The sequence below is a fragment of the Varroa destructor genome, unplaced genomic scaffold (assembly GCF_002443255.2).
Source record: "Varroa destructor unplaced genomic scaffold, Vdes_3.0 BEIS01000002.1, whole genome shotgun sequence".
NCBI classification, from domain to species: domain Eukaryota; kingdom Metazoa; phylum Arthropoda; class Arachnida; order Mesostigmata; family Varroidae; genus Varroa; species Varroa destructor.
The window spans coordinates 19,135,625-19,151,578 of NW_019211455.1; the positions used below are offsets into that span (position 1 = coordinate 19,135,625).

At 40.2% G+C, this 15,954-nt stretch overlaps 1 protein-coding gene across 8 annotated transcripts; it reads right to left on the reverse strand.

Annotated features, from left to right (window-relative positions):
* Window positions 1-665: 665 nt before the first annotated feature.
* LOC111244622 (uncharacterized) lies at window positions 666-5,702 on the reverse strand. Of its 8 annotated transcripts, XR_015321417.1 has the most exons (13): window positions 5,371-5,685; window positions 4,764-4,881; window positions 4,535-4,570; window positions 4,296-4,328; window positions 4,074-4,106; window positions 3,908-3,949; window positions 3,472-3,504; window positions 3,293-3,331; window positions 2,632-2,685; window positions 2,290-2,343; window positions 1,983-2,072; window positions 1,148-1,408; window positions 666-857 (listed from the first exon to the last, which is right to left on the reverse strand). XR_015321417.1 is itself a non-coding variant. In XM_086980442.1 (11 exons), exons 1-11 carry the CDS (start codon window positions 5,438-5,440, stop codon window positions 2,107-2,109), a joined length of 525 nt encoding a protein of 174 aa, XP_086836568.1. In that variant the 5' UTR covers window positions 5,441-5,695; the 3' UTR covers window positions 1,988-2,106. The 8 variants fall into 8 exon arrangements, 2 of the variants coding, with proteins under 2 accessions (XP_086836568.1, XP_086836569.1); XR_015321419.1 differs by lacking the exon at window positions 3,293-3,331 and having other exon boundaries at window positions 5,371-5,691; XR_015321420.1 differs by lacking the exon at window positions 3,908-3,949 and having other exon boundaries at window positions 5,371-5,687.
* Window positions 5,703-15,954: the final 10,252 nt, after the last annotated feature.

Here is a 15,954-nt window from a genome sequence, read left to right on the forward strand (position 1 = left end):
GCGTAGAGTAGACTAGGCCCTCTCGTATCATCATACGAGTCGTATAGAAATACCCAAAAAAACTATCGCAATGCATGCACTGATGCGCAGACTGCACAACAATCTATTCTACATTTTGAATTTTTACTCATGCTGCATTCGGCTGTAGGCCGATGAATCGATCGTGTCGAAACGTATAGGTTGCAGTCGGAGAGACATTAACATTGCAAAACACGCGTTTCTATCGCCGGGTCGACAGATTCAAAAATCTTGGCTTTTTTGATGACGCGTCTCGTGCTAGGGTTCCTTATGCGGAATTAAATCGCTTCAAAAACACTTACGCCTTGAAAACGTAACTATACTAAACGGTGACCATCGTATATCGACGTCATATAAGGATCTACAAGGTTCAATAATGTGTTTTATTTGGACCCAGTGAACCTTGTGGAGGTATCCAACGCCATCTTAGAAATTCGAAAGTAGCTTAACTTAGAAACTAGATTAAACACAGGCAGGTTCAAATACCCAACAACGTTGCAATCGGCACGAAGTTATTAAGAAGACCAGAGGTCTTACAATAAGGAGTTGTAGTTTCTACTCGTTTCTTCTTGCGTTTCCATCGTAGCTCTCCTGAGATCTGAGTACCTGAGGCCTACCTAGAAGAGATTCAAATGTTTACCCAAATATATTTGGAAATTATTTGGAATTTTATTAATGTTTATAAAGCTAGCGGAACATTGCTTTGCTTCGTCGAAAGCCGACGTTCGAATGCACTGGCCGGAACTCAACAGCGTGTCGATGAAATCGTGATACTCAGGAGGTCGTTACTGAGACATCCATTATAACTGTATATGACCGTTACATACCGTCATAAAAACCTGCGAATATGAATACCGTGTTAGCAATTTATGTAGCTACTTAAAATAAATAATTTGCCAAGGTCGGCTGTAGCTAAGCAAAAAAAACACCGCAAGTGAAAGACTCATACGGTAAAAAAAATTGGACCTACTTAATTTGCAATTACGGTTTCGCTAAACGGCTATCGATAACAGCGCATCCTATGAAGCTGCCCTTTAGGCTAAAAAATTCGGGGCACATACATAGTCAATTAACATGCAAGATACGTAAAAGGTACGGTAACTTATGCACATCCCAGTAGATAATATACCTTATAGTCATCCCCATGATACTGTTCGGCGTATAGATCTTCATAAATCGACGTATCTATACATCTTCGCAATCAACAGAATCCTCGCTGTTTGGCTTAGAATTATCTTTCACTGGCAATGTGCCATTGACGTAAATGATCTTTTGACGTAATAACCTGAAGGCGCCTATTTGGTCTGGATCATAATCGCGCACCTCGCTGCACGTATAATAGAGTCGCGCATTTTGTGACGAATATTGACAACCAATCAATCAGGCATACCTTTGGGTAAACGGGGGGCAAGCAATTAATTCAATCTACCTATAGGTAACAAACAAACAGCCTCAAAGAGAACAAGTTAAATAAATAGAATATGCTAAATAGAACGAATCGCTTGCAAGATAAAAGAACTTGATGTTACGTTTTAACTTCGAATATGTGTAGGGGCGTTCGTATAATTTCGAAAATGGCTGTAGCGATTAAGATACTTATAACTTGGCTTATACATATTGGTGTTCATATTATTATAACCACAGCATAAATGGCAGGATCCACTATAGGCGCAAATTTGTGTCAGATGCTAAAAGCAAGACGGGACGGGACCTAAGCTATATCAGTGCCAAAAAAGCTAGCGCATAAGCACTGCGCGCTGGGTAGTATTATTTATTAGCCAAATGTTATACTCCATCTTTAGTAGCTTTAGCATCAAAGTAGAAGGGTAATATTTACTGACTATCGTAGAAAATTGGAAAGTACTACCAAGCAAGCCTCAGCATCCCATTGTATTCCGACACGAAGTTAGATTTTTCAAATAGCCAAGAACTACTATAGCATTTACCTTCCTAGGTACACTTACATTAGAATATCTCCCGTAGCCAAACATAACTTCTGGGGTCTTGAAATGATTTACAAAATACTTCGATGTACTTCTTGTTTACTGTGCTCCCTGGCAATGGATAACATCAAAATGTTGGCGTTGCTTAAACAAAATGCCTTCCAAAAAAAACGGAGTTTATTGAAATTCAAATCGCAAACGCAAAAACCTGTACATGCTTCTCATTAAGCGTTTTAATAGCTATACATGAAATTGAGCCTGAATCTTGTCGACGAAAGCAAAGGATACGTTATACAATGTCAAAGCAGAACGAATCGAAAGTTCTTACTCGTTTTCCAGAAAATCAGGGAGATCCTCTGGAGAATTCCATAAATCGGGCCAGCTGAAAGAATATTCTCGTCATTTCTTCCTTCGATATTATTCTTTCCTCGACGAGCTCAATACGACATTAGGGGGAGCTAAGTTCGACATAAGTTATTGCATACTAACCTAACTTCGCACCCCGGAAATGACGTGCACGATTACAAGAAGTTCGTAGTTGATAAAATATACAGAGATCAGCACGGTTTTAATAGCATAAGGCGTATCGTCGGATTGCCTTAGGGCAAAATATTAGATACTAATTACAGAGAAAAAAAAAAGAAAGAATATGTTCTAAAAAAGACCTTACGTGTCCGCCACAGAATTAAGAAGATCCTTTATAGAGCTTTGCGGATTGGGTTGGCTGGAAAAAGATACTTGTTAATCCCACGGTAATGACCGAACTTAGCCAGAGCAGTCTATGTATGTCTACAGGCCTTCGAATCCATTGCACTTAGCTGTCAGGTTGACATGTACGCATCAAGCATAACCCAGAAGATTGATTCATCATCGTTATTTTCTGGGTTATGCTATTCGCTTTCTCTCTTACTATACGGCTAATATATGATTCTCATATTATTGTATGACTTACTTTCAATACTCCGTGATTGTAGACAAACGACGATCGACTATCGTCATCTGTCTACAAGTTACAATGCTAGGGAGCAGCTTGATAGAATTTTCCATCAGTACGTTCTACAGCATTGCTAGATTGGTATCGTTAATCAAGATGATGACTCGCGTGCCTCATGTGCCTGATTTTATCCTAATCGGTACACAGACACACAGAGAGAGTCTGCTGAAGCAGAAACTAGCTATTCAATACTTTCAATCGGTTAATGAGAACGTAGCAAATCGATGCATGTTCAGCGAAATTTTAGGGTACATCAAGGCCCATAAGCATCGCCTTTTTTCTAATATCAAACCTAATTAAACGCTAATGAAATAGATATTGTGAGAGCCAAGTTCACTTTTCTTTAGAATCCGAGGGAGTTGCAGGTGCCAGGGATCTGTAGAAGAGGAAAAAAGAAGTGTCGCTAGCATCTCAGTCAACTGTCAATAGTTTTATTGAAATTAGTAAAAAAATGTTGGTACCTAACATTTTTATCATATTTTTTCGATTTTTATTATATTGATCAAAAATACGTACGGTGAATTTGTAATGGGATGGTCTTCGGCATGTCTGCAAATCAATTGCATTCGAAATGAATACGGAGGAGCAAGAGCTATCGTTTTCTGAAAGTGTAATAGTTATGATATCTTTGTCCCTAGAGCCGCCGGTGATTTTTTTTGTGGCTTAGTGGATGTACTGATAATTAAAGTTCACACACTCTAATTAAGAAAAAGAAAAAAAAACCCCTATGGCTTGGGATTTTTCTAATCCACGAAAACAAATTAGAACTATTATCAAAAATATAGATCTGAATTATTTGCACTCTATTAAAATTAGCTATTCAGTGTAGCAAATCGACACATGGTTTATCCTAGAATTTTACGTGGTGAACAGGACACAGCAAGCTTTGTCCTGTCCTTTACATTAAACCTAATTGAGCGCTAATGATATAATTATCGTGAGCAAAGTTTACTTTTTCTTAGAATTCGAGGAAACTGCCGATGGCACAGTGGATCTGTAAAAAAAATACCTAGTATTATTCTCAGTATCTTTTAGATATTTTTTCTCGATACTTTTGTCGAAATTAGAAAAAATGTATTAAAGTAAAGTGAATTTTCGTATTGATCAAAAATACGTACGATGACTTAGTAACAGGATGAACCTCGGCACGTCTGTGAAAATTAATTGCATTCACTCATAGTAATTAAGATGAAAGGCAAAACGTATCCCTCAGTCAATTATTCGTTATGACAAGAAAGTGATTCTGACGCTAGCTATTGTTAAAACTAGAAAAATCCTTTCCAAGGCCTATTAGGACTAGGCCCCTAATGCCGATTATTGAAACAATCAAAAATACGTACGGTAGCTTCTTAGTGGGATGAATTTTGGCATGTCTGTAAAAATCAATTCATAACAAATTTGTCAAGACAATGGTAAAACATACAGCAATAGTTAGAAGGTTCAGGCCTTCGGCTAAACAAATACTTTTGGCTTTTTATCAAACGCGTTATTTATGCAGTACATTATACTAGCATGGGCAAATTCAATACTCTTGATATATTGCCAGGCACGAAAAAGCTTCATGGAAGATCGTACTTACGCTTGTTTAGCAGCAACGTGTTTGGGTACGGTTTGGCTAGAAAAAAAAAAAAAAAGCAAGCATTTCTTACGATTCTTCTTAAGACTAATTTCGGCTACTGTCTTCACACATAAACACCAAAAGCTTCTCAAATACTGAATTTTAAACTACCAAAAAAAGCGCGGTCGTCTTCGAATTTAGCTTTTACTGCAAGCAAAAACAACGACAACAGCTACGTTGTCAGTCTTACTGCTTAATTGAGAAGAACACGACTAGAGCAGAGATAACGGTAGCCACAAGCATTACTGCTAACGCCAACTTCAGTCGTAGCTTCCATAGGCTTCTCGGGTCTTTCCTCAGGTCCTCAGCTACACATATGAAAATTGATCAAATATTCATTATTACATTAACCTTATTCAACGAAAAACAACTTGTAGAATATATTTTATTATAATCGATCAATATTTCATCCTAGGATAGTGACGCCGTACGGAACACCTAGTAGTGTCTGCGATCTCATGAACGACCGGCATTGTTTGTACGTGTACCGTTATTTGATAGAGGCGTAGTCTATCTCAGATCATTTAAAGTTGCCTTCTTCCTTCAGCTGGTAGCCAGTTGTCTCGTGTGAAATATTTGCTTGCCTGCATTTGAGGAAGAATTTTATTGTTTATGCTACGAAGATTTTTTTTGTGTAGTCATTATGTAGTGTGAGCACGGCAGGCCTTCAACTTACCCCTATTTTCCATAAACTTCGTACAAAACGTAATGTTAGATAATTGTTCTTTCGATATGTAATTATTGAATACGCCAAAAAAATGTGCAGCTTTAGCGACGGAGTAGGCGATAATTCTTACCACTGTCGGAGCCTATTAAGTTACTGCCGGACGAGACAACCTTGCGTAACCTGTCGATGGCCGGTGGCATCGCTCGCTGTGTTAGTACGAATAAATACACAAGCAGAGGATCTGGCTTAGGCACTAAAACAATCTTGCAACTCACAATCTATGAAATACGTTAAAACAGCCGTTCGAAATACGATGCGGCTACCATGTAGACCGTGGCTACACTGCGAAACAACGATATTTTAAATTGACGAGAGAATTTGCCCCAATTCAATCATAGTGAGGTCTATAAGATAGTATCACGCTATTTAGAAATAAGTCGGAATGCTGAAGAATTACGAAACGCTGTTCCAAATACATCGACGTCCGCTTAGGAACTCACTATGCTTAACAACAATCTCATATATCTATCTGAGCAATTCTAACTATGAGAACCTAATCTTCCAAAATCGATGAGATACCTTCAGAAAAACCATTGGTAATGTATCTGTCGCATACGAGGCAGGATGTCATGCTTCAGTCGATGGTACAGAGCGTCAAGACGTCACGTATATTGAAAACTTTGAATAATTCAATGCGTTACAAAAATATATATGAAGTTAGGTATGGAGATCCCCCTGTATACTCCGTCAAATGCAATGTCATCGACAATCTCTGTATATATTAGTTATGAAGCCTATTTGAAAAGGACTTAAAGTCAGAAACCTAACACCGCAAAGCCCACAGAGTTACTACTTTCCTCCAACAAAACCTCTGGAAAGGCAGCTGATCAGGAACATTCCATTTCCGAAACGTCGAAGGTAACAAAAGCTAGCGGAGATATTGTCAGTCAACCGTCAGTTGGGAGGCGTCGTTCGATGCGAAAGCTCGGAGCATTTTGAGCCACTCGGTTCCACTTCGCTAAGGCGAAAAGCTTCACCACATGCGGTCATCACTATGTCTTCCCCCGCGTACAATGCCGATTTCAATGCCTCCACGTCCATCGACATGAGTTCCCCTAGAGAAGTGGCCATGCCTGGAAGCCGTTTGCACCAGACACGGTTTAGGCCCTACCCGCTGCACCAGCTGTTAGCAGATTCGAAGATTCACTTCCGGCTTTTACGCCATCTGTAATGTCATTCAGTAATAGCACTAGTCGTAACAACAAACTCTGACATGAGAAGGAAAGAGACGAAGAGGCTCTGCAGCTTCCCGTTTGAAGTAAAGGGCGGAAACGGTCCGTAACAAGGCAGTTCGAGATATGGGCTTGGGGTAAGTGCTCAAATGTGGAAAGACTAGAGAACCAATGCTGGCTGAGGTACGTGAACGCAACGAGTAAACAAGGAATGAGATACCGAATTGCTACTGGTTGCGCTTGAGGTGTAAAGTCGAAAGAAAATTTGAATTTTCTCAGCGACTTCAAGATGAAGATGGGGAGTGGGTGTGCCCAAATAACGTTGTCACAATGGTTGTCAGCTCCTGTCCCCAATGTCTTTAGAAGATAGCAGCTGCAAGCTGCTGGCAAGGCGGTTTGCTTGAGAAGAGAATACGGCCAAAAAAGTTAGACAGTGTTGCTACCCTCGGATATAGAAACAGAGCGTAGCTTACTGCAGGCGTTTAGAAATGCATAGGTCGTAACAAGCGGAAGGATTCACACGATACAATGTATACGTTGGGTCATGTTGATGCCTAATAGCCTAACAGTTCACTGTTTATTCTCACATGGAGAATTAGTTTCTTGAAAATTAGTTGTCTATTTTTCACTTTAGTCTAAAAAAAAAAACTTAATTTCTTTCTAATGACTTCAAAATTATTAACTGAAATTCTGGACGCCAAAAACAAAGAGGTCGTTTGGTCCTTCTAGTTTTTGCCCGGTTCCCCTGACAAAGCACTTCACTATATCGTTAACCAATAACATTTATAATACAACAGCCAACGCTATGATTTTGTCTTTCAGATGGCGTGTTTATCTTGTTCGAAGGAGAACTAAGGTTCTATGGAATGCTGAACATTGGGGGGTGTGTTAATAATCCCGTGATAACCTGTAAATTTCTGAAGTTAGAAATATGTATATACAACACCCCTAACCAAGTTAAAAATCAGCTGTCTGACGCAATGCTCAACGGCAGCAGCAACAGCAATCGTAAAACTTAAGACATTTATTTAAGTGATGCGGCAGCAGGCACATAGTAGCGAGTCGTCTCGAAACCTGGAAGGCCGCAGGTTTTCAATGGCTCGTAATGATCACATTCCGCGAAACGCAAAAGTGTGTTCCATCATTTTTTCATGCACGTCGACTCAGCCCTTAAGTCGACAGTCTGATCCCGTCTTCCAAGAGAGATAGTCAGAGAACGTCGGCAGTGATCCGAGAGTAAAACACGATACATTTAAGAGCACTGATCCCGTGGCCCTCCTTGTAGTAAATCGATGTTTGCTTATATTTAGGTAACAGTACTGAAGCTCCAACTTTTTTTTTATATCGACCAGTAAATCGAACTTCGTCCGTGAGAAAAGTTAGCACGCTTTCGCAAGGCTCAGAATTTGTAGGCAGGAATAAACTTCTGTTTCCAACCTATTCGCTCTTGTGAGAATTCCGCACCTCGACACACCCTGCCACGTGAAGTTATTAAACACTGAATGCGCATATAGTCCTGAAATAATTCACTCTGAGTTTGAATGAACTTCTTTAGCCTTTTAAACCGCGGAAATAGCTCTATATAATAGTATTCACCTTTGAACACCCAAAAATAGTCTTCTTAAAGGGGAATTAGCTCAGACGTTGAGACGCATCAAATCGGTACGAAGTTAATCTGGAGTGATTTTCTTCAAAGACGATATCTTGCAATGCTCTCAGCCGTGACCGACCACTACTCTCGTCATGCAAAAGAATATGAAAAGATTTTTTTCGTTTATCGGTAAATAAGGCATTACATATCCAGGAATTCCAATTCCAGTAAGCGGCAAATACCGGCCAACAAGGTCTTCCTAAAAAAAATGGCGAGAAAAGATGTATCCTTCAGTAGAAACAATTTACTTAAAAAGCATATTTTGAATGTATTTATAAATGAAGATTTTTTTAATCGCCTTTTAGAAGATAATTAGTATACTAATGAGTGATTTTCTGCAAACTGCATTTACATGCATACATATAGAACTCTGAGGGTCGCCTTGGCTGAGCTTCTCTAGTGGAATCAAATGAAAGTCAGGGCAACAAATCGTAGAGCTACGTACAACACCTTGTCGAAGTTGCTCAGTCATACCCAGAAAATACAATGCCATGATCTTTATCGCCCAGAACACTTTCAGACTGCTAGCAATGATCCGCCCGCAGTTTAGCCTCTGATCGCTACGCTGCAGATAATAACCAGCCGAATAACATATGCAATACAGCAGAAGAAATACCTGAAGATGCTGGGAAGTACGAAAACAGCAGCGGTGGCCATACAAATAGCTAACACGTCGTGAATGGATCGTGTGTCTAATAAGCTCAATAGCACGAATTGATCACCTCGCTGGCATATTTTCGACGAGTGATACGATCTCTGGGGTGCTGCCATTCTTATTTGTGGTCAGTGATAAGAAATTCACGACAGAGCGCAGCCAGCTCGAGTGAAAGTCTGTTGCGAAAATTTGTTCTGCAGGCTCTCGAGAACCTATAATACAATAAAGCAGCGGGTCCGAACTGGGCCCGTAATTACCAGTTACAAGCCGATCTGGCGATATACTGTTTCTCGCAGGATTTGACCCTGTGACAGGTTTCCATACTTCACACTGTTCGTCTCTTTGTCTACATCTATCTCTTTATCTCTACATCGCAGAAGGATTCCAAGCCGCCTTTTCCTGAGGATAGAGCTTCACCTATTCGAAGTGACACTAGTAACTGCCTGAGGGGTAAATATAATTTGGTCGACTTTACAGTAGGAAATCTCGAACTATTCAATAAAGGCTTCTTTCTTGAAGCGTGCCCTAAGCCTTCAAACAGCAAGAGATCGACTAGTTTACCCGCCTGCCGACATTCCGGCTTCTATAGAGAATCTTAGGTCTCATTTTAAATTGCCTGCAACGAAAACCTCCTCTGAGTGTCGCAGTTAGTGGGAGCGAAAATTAGCCGAAATATATAGTGAATATAGACACGAAGGCGATCAGGAACAATGGCTGGAAGAAGCAGGAGCGGACAAACCGTCACGTAGTTGTCCGTTTCGTGATCCACAGCTTCTGCAACATATTATGTACGAACGGGCGCTTTCATAAACCCAGCAAGGGGTGTATTTGCGATAAGTGCGAGGGGAACTGTAATAAATACTACGAAGGGTTCCGGATTTTGATACAGGCGTGCGGGAGCCTGGTAAACTGGTGCTGAAGTAAGCTAAGTAACTATGCAGACTTTTAAACTTTCTAAGTCTATGCATGTTACAACTTAGGGGCCGTACGAATGAATTGCTATCGTTGGTCCTGTGTATATATATTTTGTTGTTGTTGTTGTTGTTGTTGTGTATTTTTACACAAACATGCTCTTCGATATATACGATCAAGGGTGAATTAATGTTATTGTATTCGTAACAAGCTCAATCCGGGTCTGTACAGAAATCGGGTCGCCATATACCGCCTTGTCGAACTAATAAATGCTCATAATCAGTATCTAACTGCGTGATAGCAAAATTAAACCATAGTTAAATCTCTTTTCGAACGTATTCAAACTAGATAATGTAACTGCTTTCATTGAACTCTAGGCTGAAACTATGTGCAAATGGCATAGGTTACGAGAGCTCGAGTGAACACCTTGGCTCGCATACAACTTTGGAAGATAAACAATTACAAAAACATATAAAGAAAGGAATTTTCACATATCTAAAATGTATCATATTTAAGGTGAGTCTCAGTCATCAGGGAAGGTTTTGAATTGAACCGCGCTATCCCCATTTTTCAAATGGTATTATTGTTTATCATATTCAAATGTCCCAAATTAAATAACTAACAAAGAGCACGCCCTCAGTTTATATCTTCGTGTTTATTTCGGTCACGATGCAAATATTGTGCATAGCTTTAGGTCAAGCTACAGATAAAATTGTTGATGTATTGAAGATAATCGCAATAAAATCAAACCTACTTAATAATAGAGCTATATAGTATAATATAAAAGTCTGGCCAGAGAAAATAAGTAGCTTCCGAATACTACGATTCGCCGATTCATCATCACTGTGTCTTTCGTCGTCAAAAAGCTTTGTCATCTCTTTTATGTATTCCAAATCCGGGAAAGCTGGTTAAAGGAATTTATGAGAATACCCAAAATGGGAGTCATCACATAAGATGGCCGTTAAATCATGATGCGTTCTGGCGGGGAGAGGAATCATGCAGAATAATGCCGTCACTTCAAAACGTAGAGATCTTTTCAGAGCATAGCTGTATTTAGACGAATATAATTTGCCGGCAAGTGATAATACTTGCAGGCATAGTATCTTGGGTTAAACTGACACCAGGGTACCGAAGCTTTACAGTAAAGCTAGTAACCCATTACGCGATTTTCCTTTCTTTTTTCCTGCAAATATATATCCTGATGTGGCGGTGTATTTTAAAATGGGAAAGAGAGTCATCTAGAAAATGAATTCAGAAGACATCAAAATTCGCTTATAATCTCAGAAACTGCCAGATTTCTCCATCTGAAGTTTTCCTTCGTTACTCTTTTTTCTGTCCCCAAAAATATTATACATATTTAGCCTACATTTAATAGAGAGCTACCATCTTTATCGTGGAACTCTGCTTAGTATCCAATAGAATTGCTTGACCTTTCGAACATCCAGTAAATTAAGCAGTCCGTTGTAAATTCAGTTGAAAAATACAACGGTATAATAAGAGAATAACATAGAAAATACTTATGATTTAAAGTAAAAGAAATACATTTCGTATATTATTTTATATGGTTGGATTATTCCAGTTGCTAATCCATAATTTTTTATTGTGTACTTTTTATATTAGTGATTCTAATTTTTGTAAATTATATAACAGGCAGTATAAGTGTATGCTGTAAGCGTAATAAGATTGCCCGTCCCTTTAAGATGTATATATACATATGCAGGGTAGGCGTCTAAATCGAATTTTCTTTAAAGCGGTCCTAGGACTGTATCTAAGCAAAAACAGATATTTAATAAAATTTCTCACATATGGTAGAGGTGTCATTCGTGACGGTTATGTTGATTTAATATAATCATTTTCCGTGACAGAGAAATGGTTCACTTCAGGTTCAATTTAGGACATAACCCCGTCAGTTCTTATTTTTATAATATCCCTACTTAGTCCGCAGGTAGCTTTTTATGGTAACGGTGTGTCAAGCACTACTGGTACGCGTAAACTCGTTTAAGTGTCGCTCAGATACGCTACATACGAAAATTCCGGCGAAATTAAATTTTGGACTGATCGCAGGTCAAAAGTCCTGAAAATGAAAAGGCTCCAAATAGCCAATAAATGCAGAAGGACGTAAAAAGAAAGTTAAAAAAAAGTAACTGTTCTAGCCTATTTGAACGACCCAATTGGCAATCGATATTTTGCTTTCCGAAGTGGCCATTAATTTCAAAATAAAGGATCCAGGTATATCAAAAATGGGTTTTTGGGACATTTAGACGAACTCTCGAGCCCTTTAAATCTAAATTCCGTTGAGGATCCTTCGATGTTCTTCCTGTTAACCTGCCTCGGGTTTTTCAAAAGATGCGTGAAAACCGGTAACAACATAGATCACTGATTGCGGGACAAAAGGATTTTTATAATCTGGGCGTGAACATATTAGATTGTAGTTAATCTTCCCCCAAATTCCAATAGCGACGCCATTTTTTGCCATGATGGGTTTGTTCTTTTTTGTTCAAAACAATAGGCTTAATTCTTATACAAAAAATAACGGAACAACGCATCCGTGTCACGATAGAGAGAACCCGCCAAAGTTTGGCAGAGCCTGAAGCTCCAGTCTATGTATGTATGTATACGCATTACGGATGATGTATATTTAATATTTAGCAAGCTGCAACCTAAATAAAAAAGCACATGTCGTTTAATAGATATTTCTAAAATTTGCAGTCTTTTAAAAATGTACGAAACGCCTGAAAATGCATCTCCTAGTTTTGTCAAATAGTTTTCAATGCTACGGGTGCCAAAGGTGATAGTATGGGCGATTCAATTCGGCATCTTCCTTGTTTTACGTATGCTTTCTCGCTGGCTAGACTATTGTTGACCACCACTCCCAACGGTAAATGGCACTTGAAAATGCCAGTCATTGTGGCTATTTGGGTCGTTCAGTTCTGTCTAGTTTTCTAGTCTATCTACTCAAGATTCTATGACCCATGTACGATCTTATACCATCCTGCAGCTTGTTTTGGCTCAGTACAATGAAAGGTCCTTTAAGGAAGCTAACACAACCGCCGTGGGGTATTTGAGTCGTCCACAGCTGTGAGTCCCTTCCGTCTGACCTGGCCTTACACCTTTATTTCTTAGGGGATTTCCAGGTTGTTCCAAACTCCGGTGCAGTTGCTCTCGACAACGATCGTTGTTCCTTGGAGTTTGTTGCGTTTCTTACTATTTATATCGGTGGGCAAAAGTACAAAGCAAAACAGTGTTTATTACCAGTAGTCGTACGCTATGGAAAGAGACTAGCGTTAAGTGGGAGCGTTTGCCGATCGGCGAAAGCGCAGAAAGGCATGAGGAAGTGGCGAGTGAGATTGCTCGAACACCGCTGGCATTCGCTCAAAAGTGCTGGATATACAAGGGATGGGTCAGGACAACCGGTAACGCCCGAGAACAGCGTTTCTAAGAAGCATTGAAGGAGGAAGCAAGGAAAAGGAATACAAGAGGGAATAGTCGCAAAATACAGCTCCCTTCAACTGGCATGCTGTTGGCATTTGACCCCTTGTAACAAGAAACGAACCCGGGCACTTGCGGATTCCGATACTTCCAAACCGTTACCCTGTTCTTCGCTAGCACCGTCACGCCATCTACCGACATTGCGGCACGCTTCTACCATTGAATGACGCTTACCTTTTGTTGACTCATACAAGCCACACAGTCATCCACCCGACTTTTCCCGTGTACCTATGCGATCTCTTGCGCAATGATAGGCTAAAAAAATCTGGTAGAAGCACACTTCTGTGCTGCTGGTTCGTTTGCAATTTGCAGCCTCAGCTCGTTCAACCCTGGCGAACCTCACCACTCCAGGCCTCTCGGCCGTGTTCGTGGTGATATTGCCTACGCTATTGATGCTTGTTAGCCTTTTGCAGTACAGCACGTAGAGCTATGTGTGTATGTGGGTGTAAAGTGGAGAATATACAGGCGCCGATCAGAGACGTGGAAAGCCCGTGCTTGCCTGCTCTTCGCTTCCTCCTCTTTCGGCAAAGATTGTTCTTTGTTTGGCAAAGGTAGGTAGACAGGGTTAAAACTGTTTTTCTACTTATAAGTAAGATTCATTCCACATCAAATTTTACCTAAGCTATCCACCTGTATATTTCCCTTAGACAAAGCTTCACAACGACATTTGTTGCCGGTACTGCCAATAACGCAATATTGCCGTCGCTAGTACGGCAGCAAAATGTGATGCTTCGTAAGCCAGCTCGGTAGGTCGGCGAATGAGGAACTGGAACTTCTTATAGAGCGGTGAACAAAACAGTACAGAGCGATCATCCTAATCAAATCAATTATACGTTATGATAGCACAAGGTAGGGATTCGTGTGTTGGAGGAAACCGATAGCAGCGGTAAGTAACTGGATAATTAGATTGATCTGTGAACAATGTTCGCTCCGTTGGACATGTCGACGTCATTAACGTTTTCCTCAACAAGGCTCACATCGTATAAACTTACTCAGATATAGGATACTCAGATCTCGTGGTGATAATATTCTACTGTGGTTTTTATTTAGATACTTTTTAGACTTTAAGTTACGCCTTATAAGGAAATCAAGCTCGGTTAGTGTTACCTATGAACGGAATTGATGAATACATTTATTTCAGCTCAAATATGAATCGCTGCTTGCTTCGTCTGTCCCATTGATCATGAACGAAATGGCACAATTCTAAGTTAAATGTAATAATCTAAAAATAAGTTAGCTAAAATCCAATAATTACGTATGCGTAAGTATCTCTCGTGTGAACTTCACGCTTTTGCGCTGTAGCTGTTTGAATCAGATGCTGCAGAGGTAATTATCAATCGCTTTCCGTTGTCGTCTCGCAATCCGGATGCGCATCTGAGGTCGCGTCGTCTTCTAACTGAAGAATATCATAAACGCTTCTTCTATCAATGTAGATGATAACGGAATTCCGTCGATGTTCGGATTTGCATTGCAGATAACAATGACCAATTCCCATTTATAAGAGTACGCTAGAACTGACCAAATACGATTACACGTATATGCGTAACAAATTAGGACATCATACGAAACTCGATATTATAATCGCATCGTACTATTATGATGAAGTTTTGACCTCACGTCCCTGGCCAACATGCCCGCTAGATATCGTTCATCATACAAGATATTCTCTTGTACAGCGGTGATCACACCGGCGATAAGCACACACGCCAATGCTTCAGCTCCCTTCGTTGGTGCTCGCCAGTATTTTACTCTCGGCTCGACTATTACTAGCGTTGGGAAGATTTGGCTATCGCGTATAACAAGAATGAAACTGCGTCTTGCCTCCATAGGCCATTATTTTCTCGGTACAACTGTTTCGTTGGCGTTATACGTTGGTACATAAAGTAGATTAGCTTTTGCTCCTTACCTTGTACCTAGATACCTCCAAAAGTCCTTTTTGACCCCGCTTCTAGGCCATGAATCAACGCTACGTTTCTCTACCTCGCTTGCTGACTAGCGAAAGTTCTTCTACGGTCTATAATACCTTTTTGTACACATGCACAACATATCTATGTATACCCAGAGTCTCTTTGTATGTACGGATGTTATCAAGTTAGTAGAACCGGTCTTACCCAGTCAATATCTAATTAACTGGTGGCTATGCGCCATTAAACGAGTATTTATCTGGGTCTAGGTCCAGATCCTGGCGGGGTTTGAATCTATCCAGGTATCGAAGGGCGACGTCATAGACTTGGCAAGGGATCGTATCCAATGCATCCCGAGGGACAGAAATGTTAGTCACTCATCTCACACAAAAAATGAAGAAACCGAAATTAAAGTTACACAGATTCGCATTGCGGTTCTCCAATCATCCGTCTCCAAATCCAAACTCTAAATATCTAGTACAATATGACTATTGCTCGTTACTTTTTCTCACACCCACGCACTAACTACACGCTACGGTACATTACATGACTAAACGTTCAGGGAGATCCAGCCCAGCCCAGCCCAGCTGAGCTGCCCTTTCTCCACTGTGTAGTGTTCTGTTTGCAATGAACATTTACCCAAAGAAGAATCATGAAAGTGGGCTAGGTAGATTCGCTGATGTTTGGGCAAATACGTTATTTTGTTGGCGCCAAAGTCAACGTCGGCAATAGTTGCAGCAGTAGTAGCAATATCAGCCTCGAACATGAGTAAAAAGAGCGCTTAAGCGTAGTAGTGCCTTGCCGCAGTAAAGGTTGTAAGTATAACATATCTCGCCACACAAATACAGCGTACTGCTGTCGGTACGCTTTG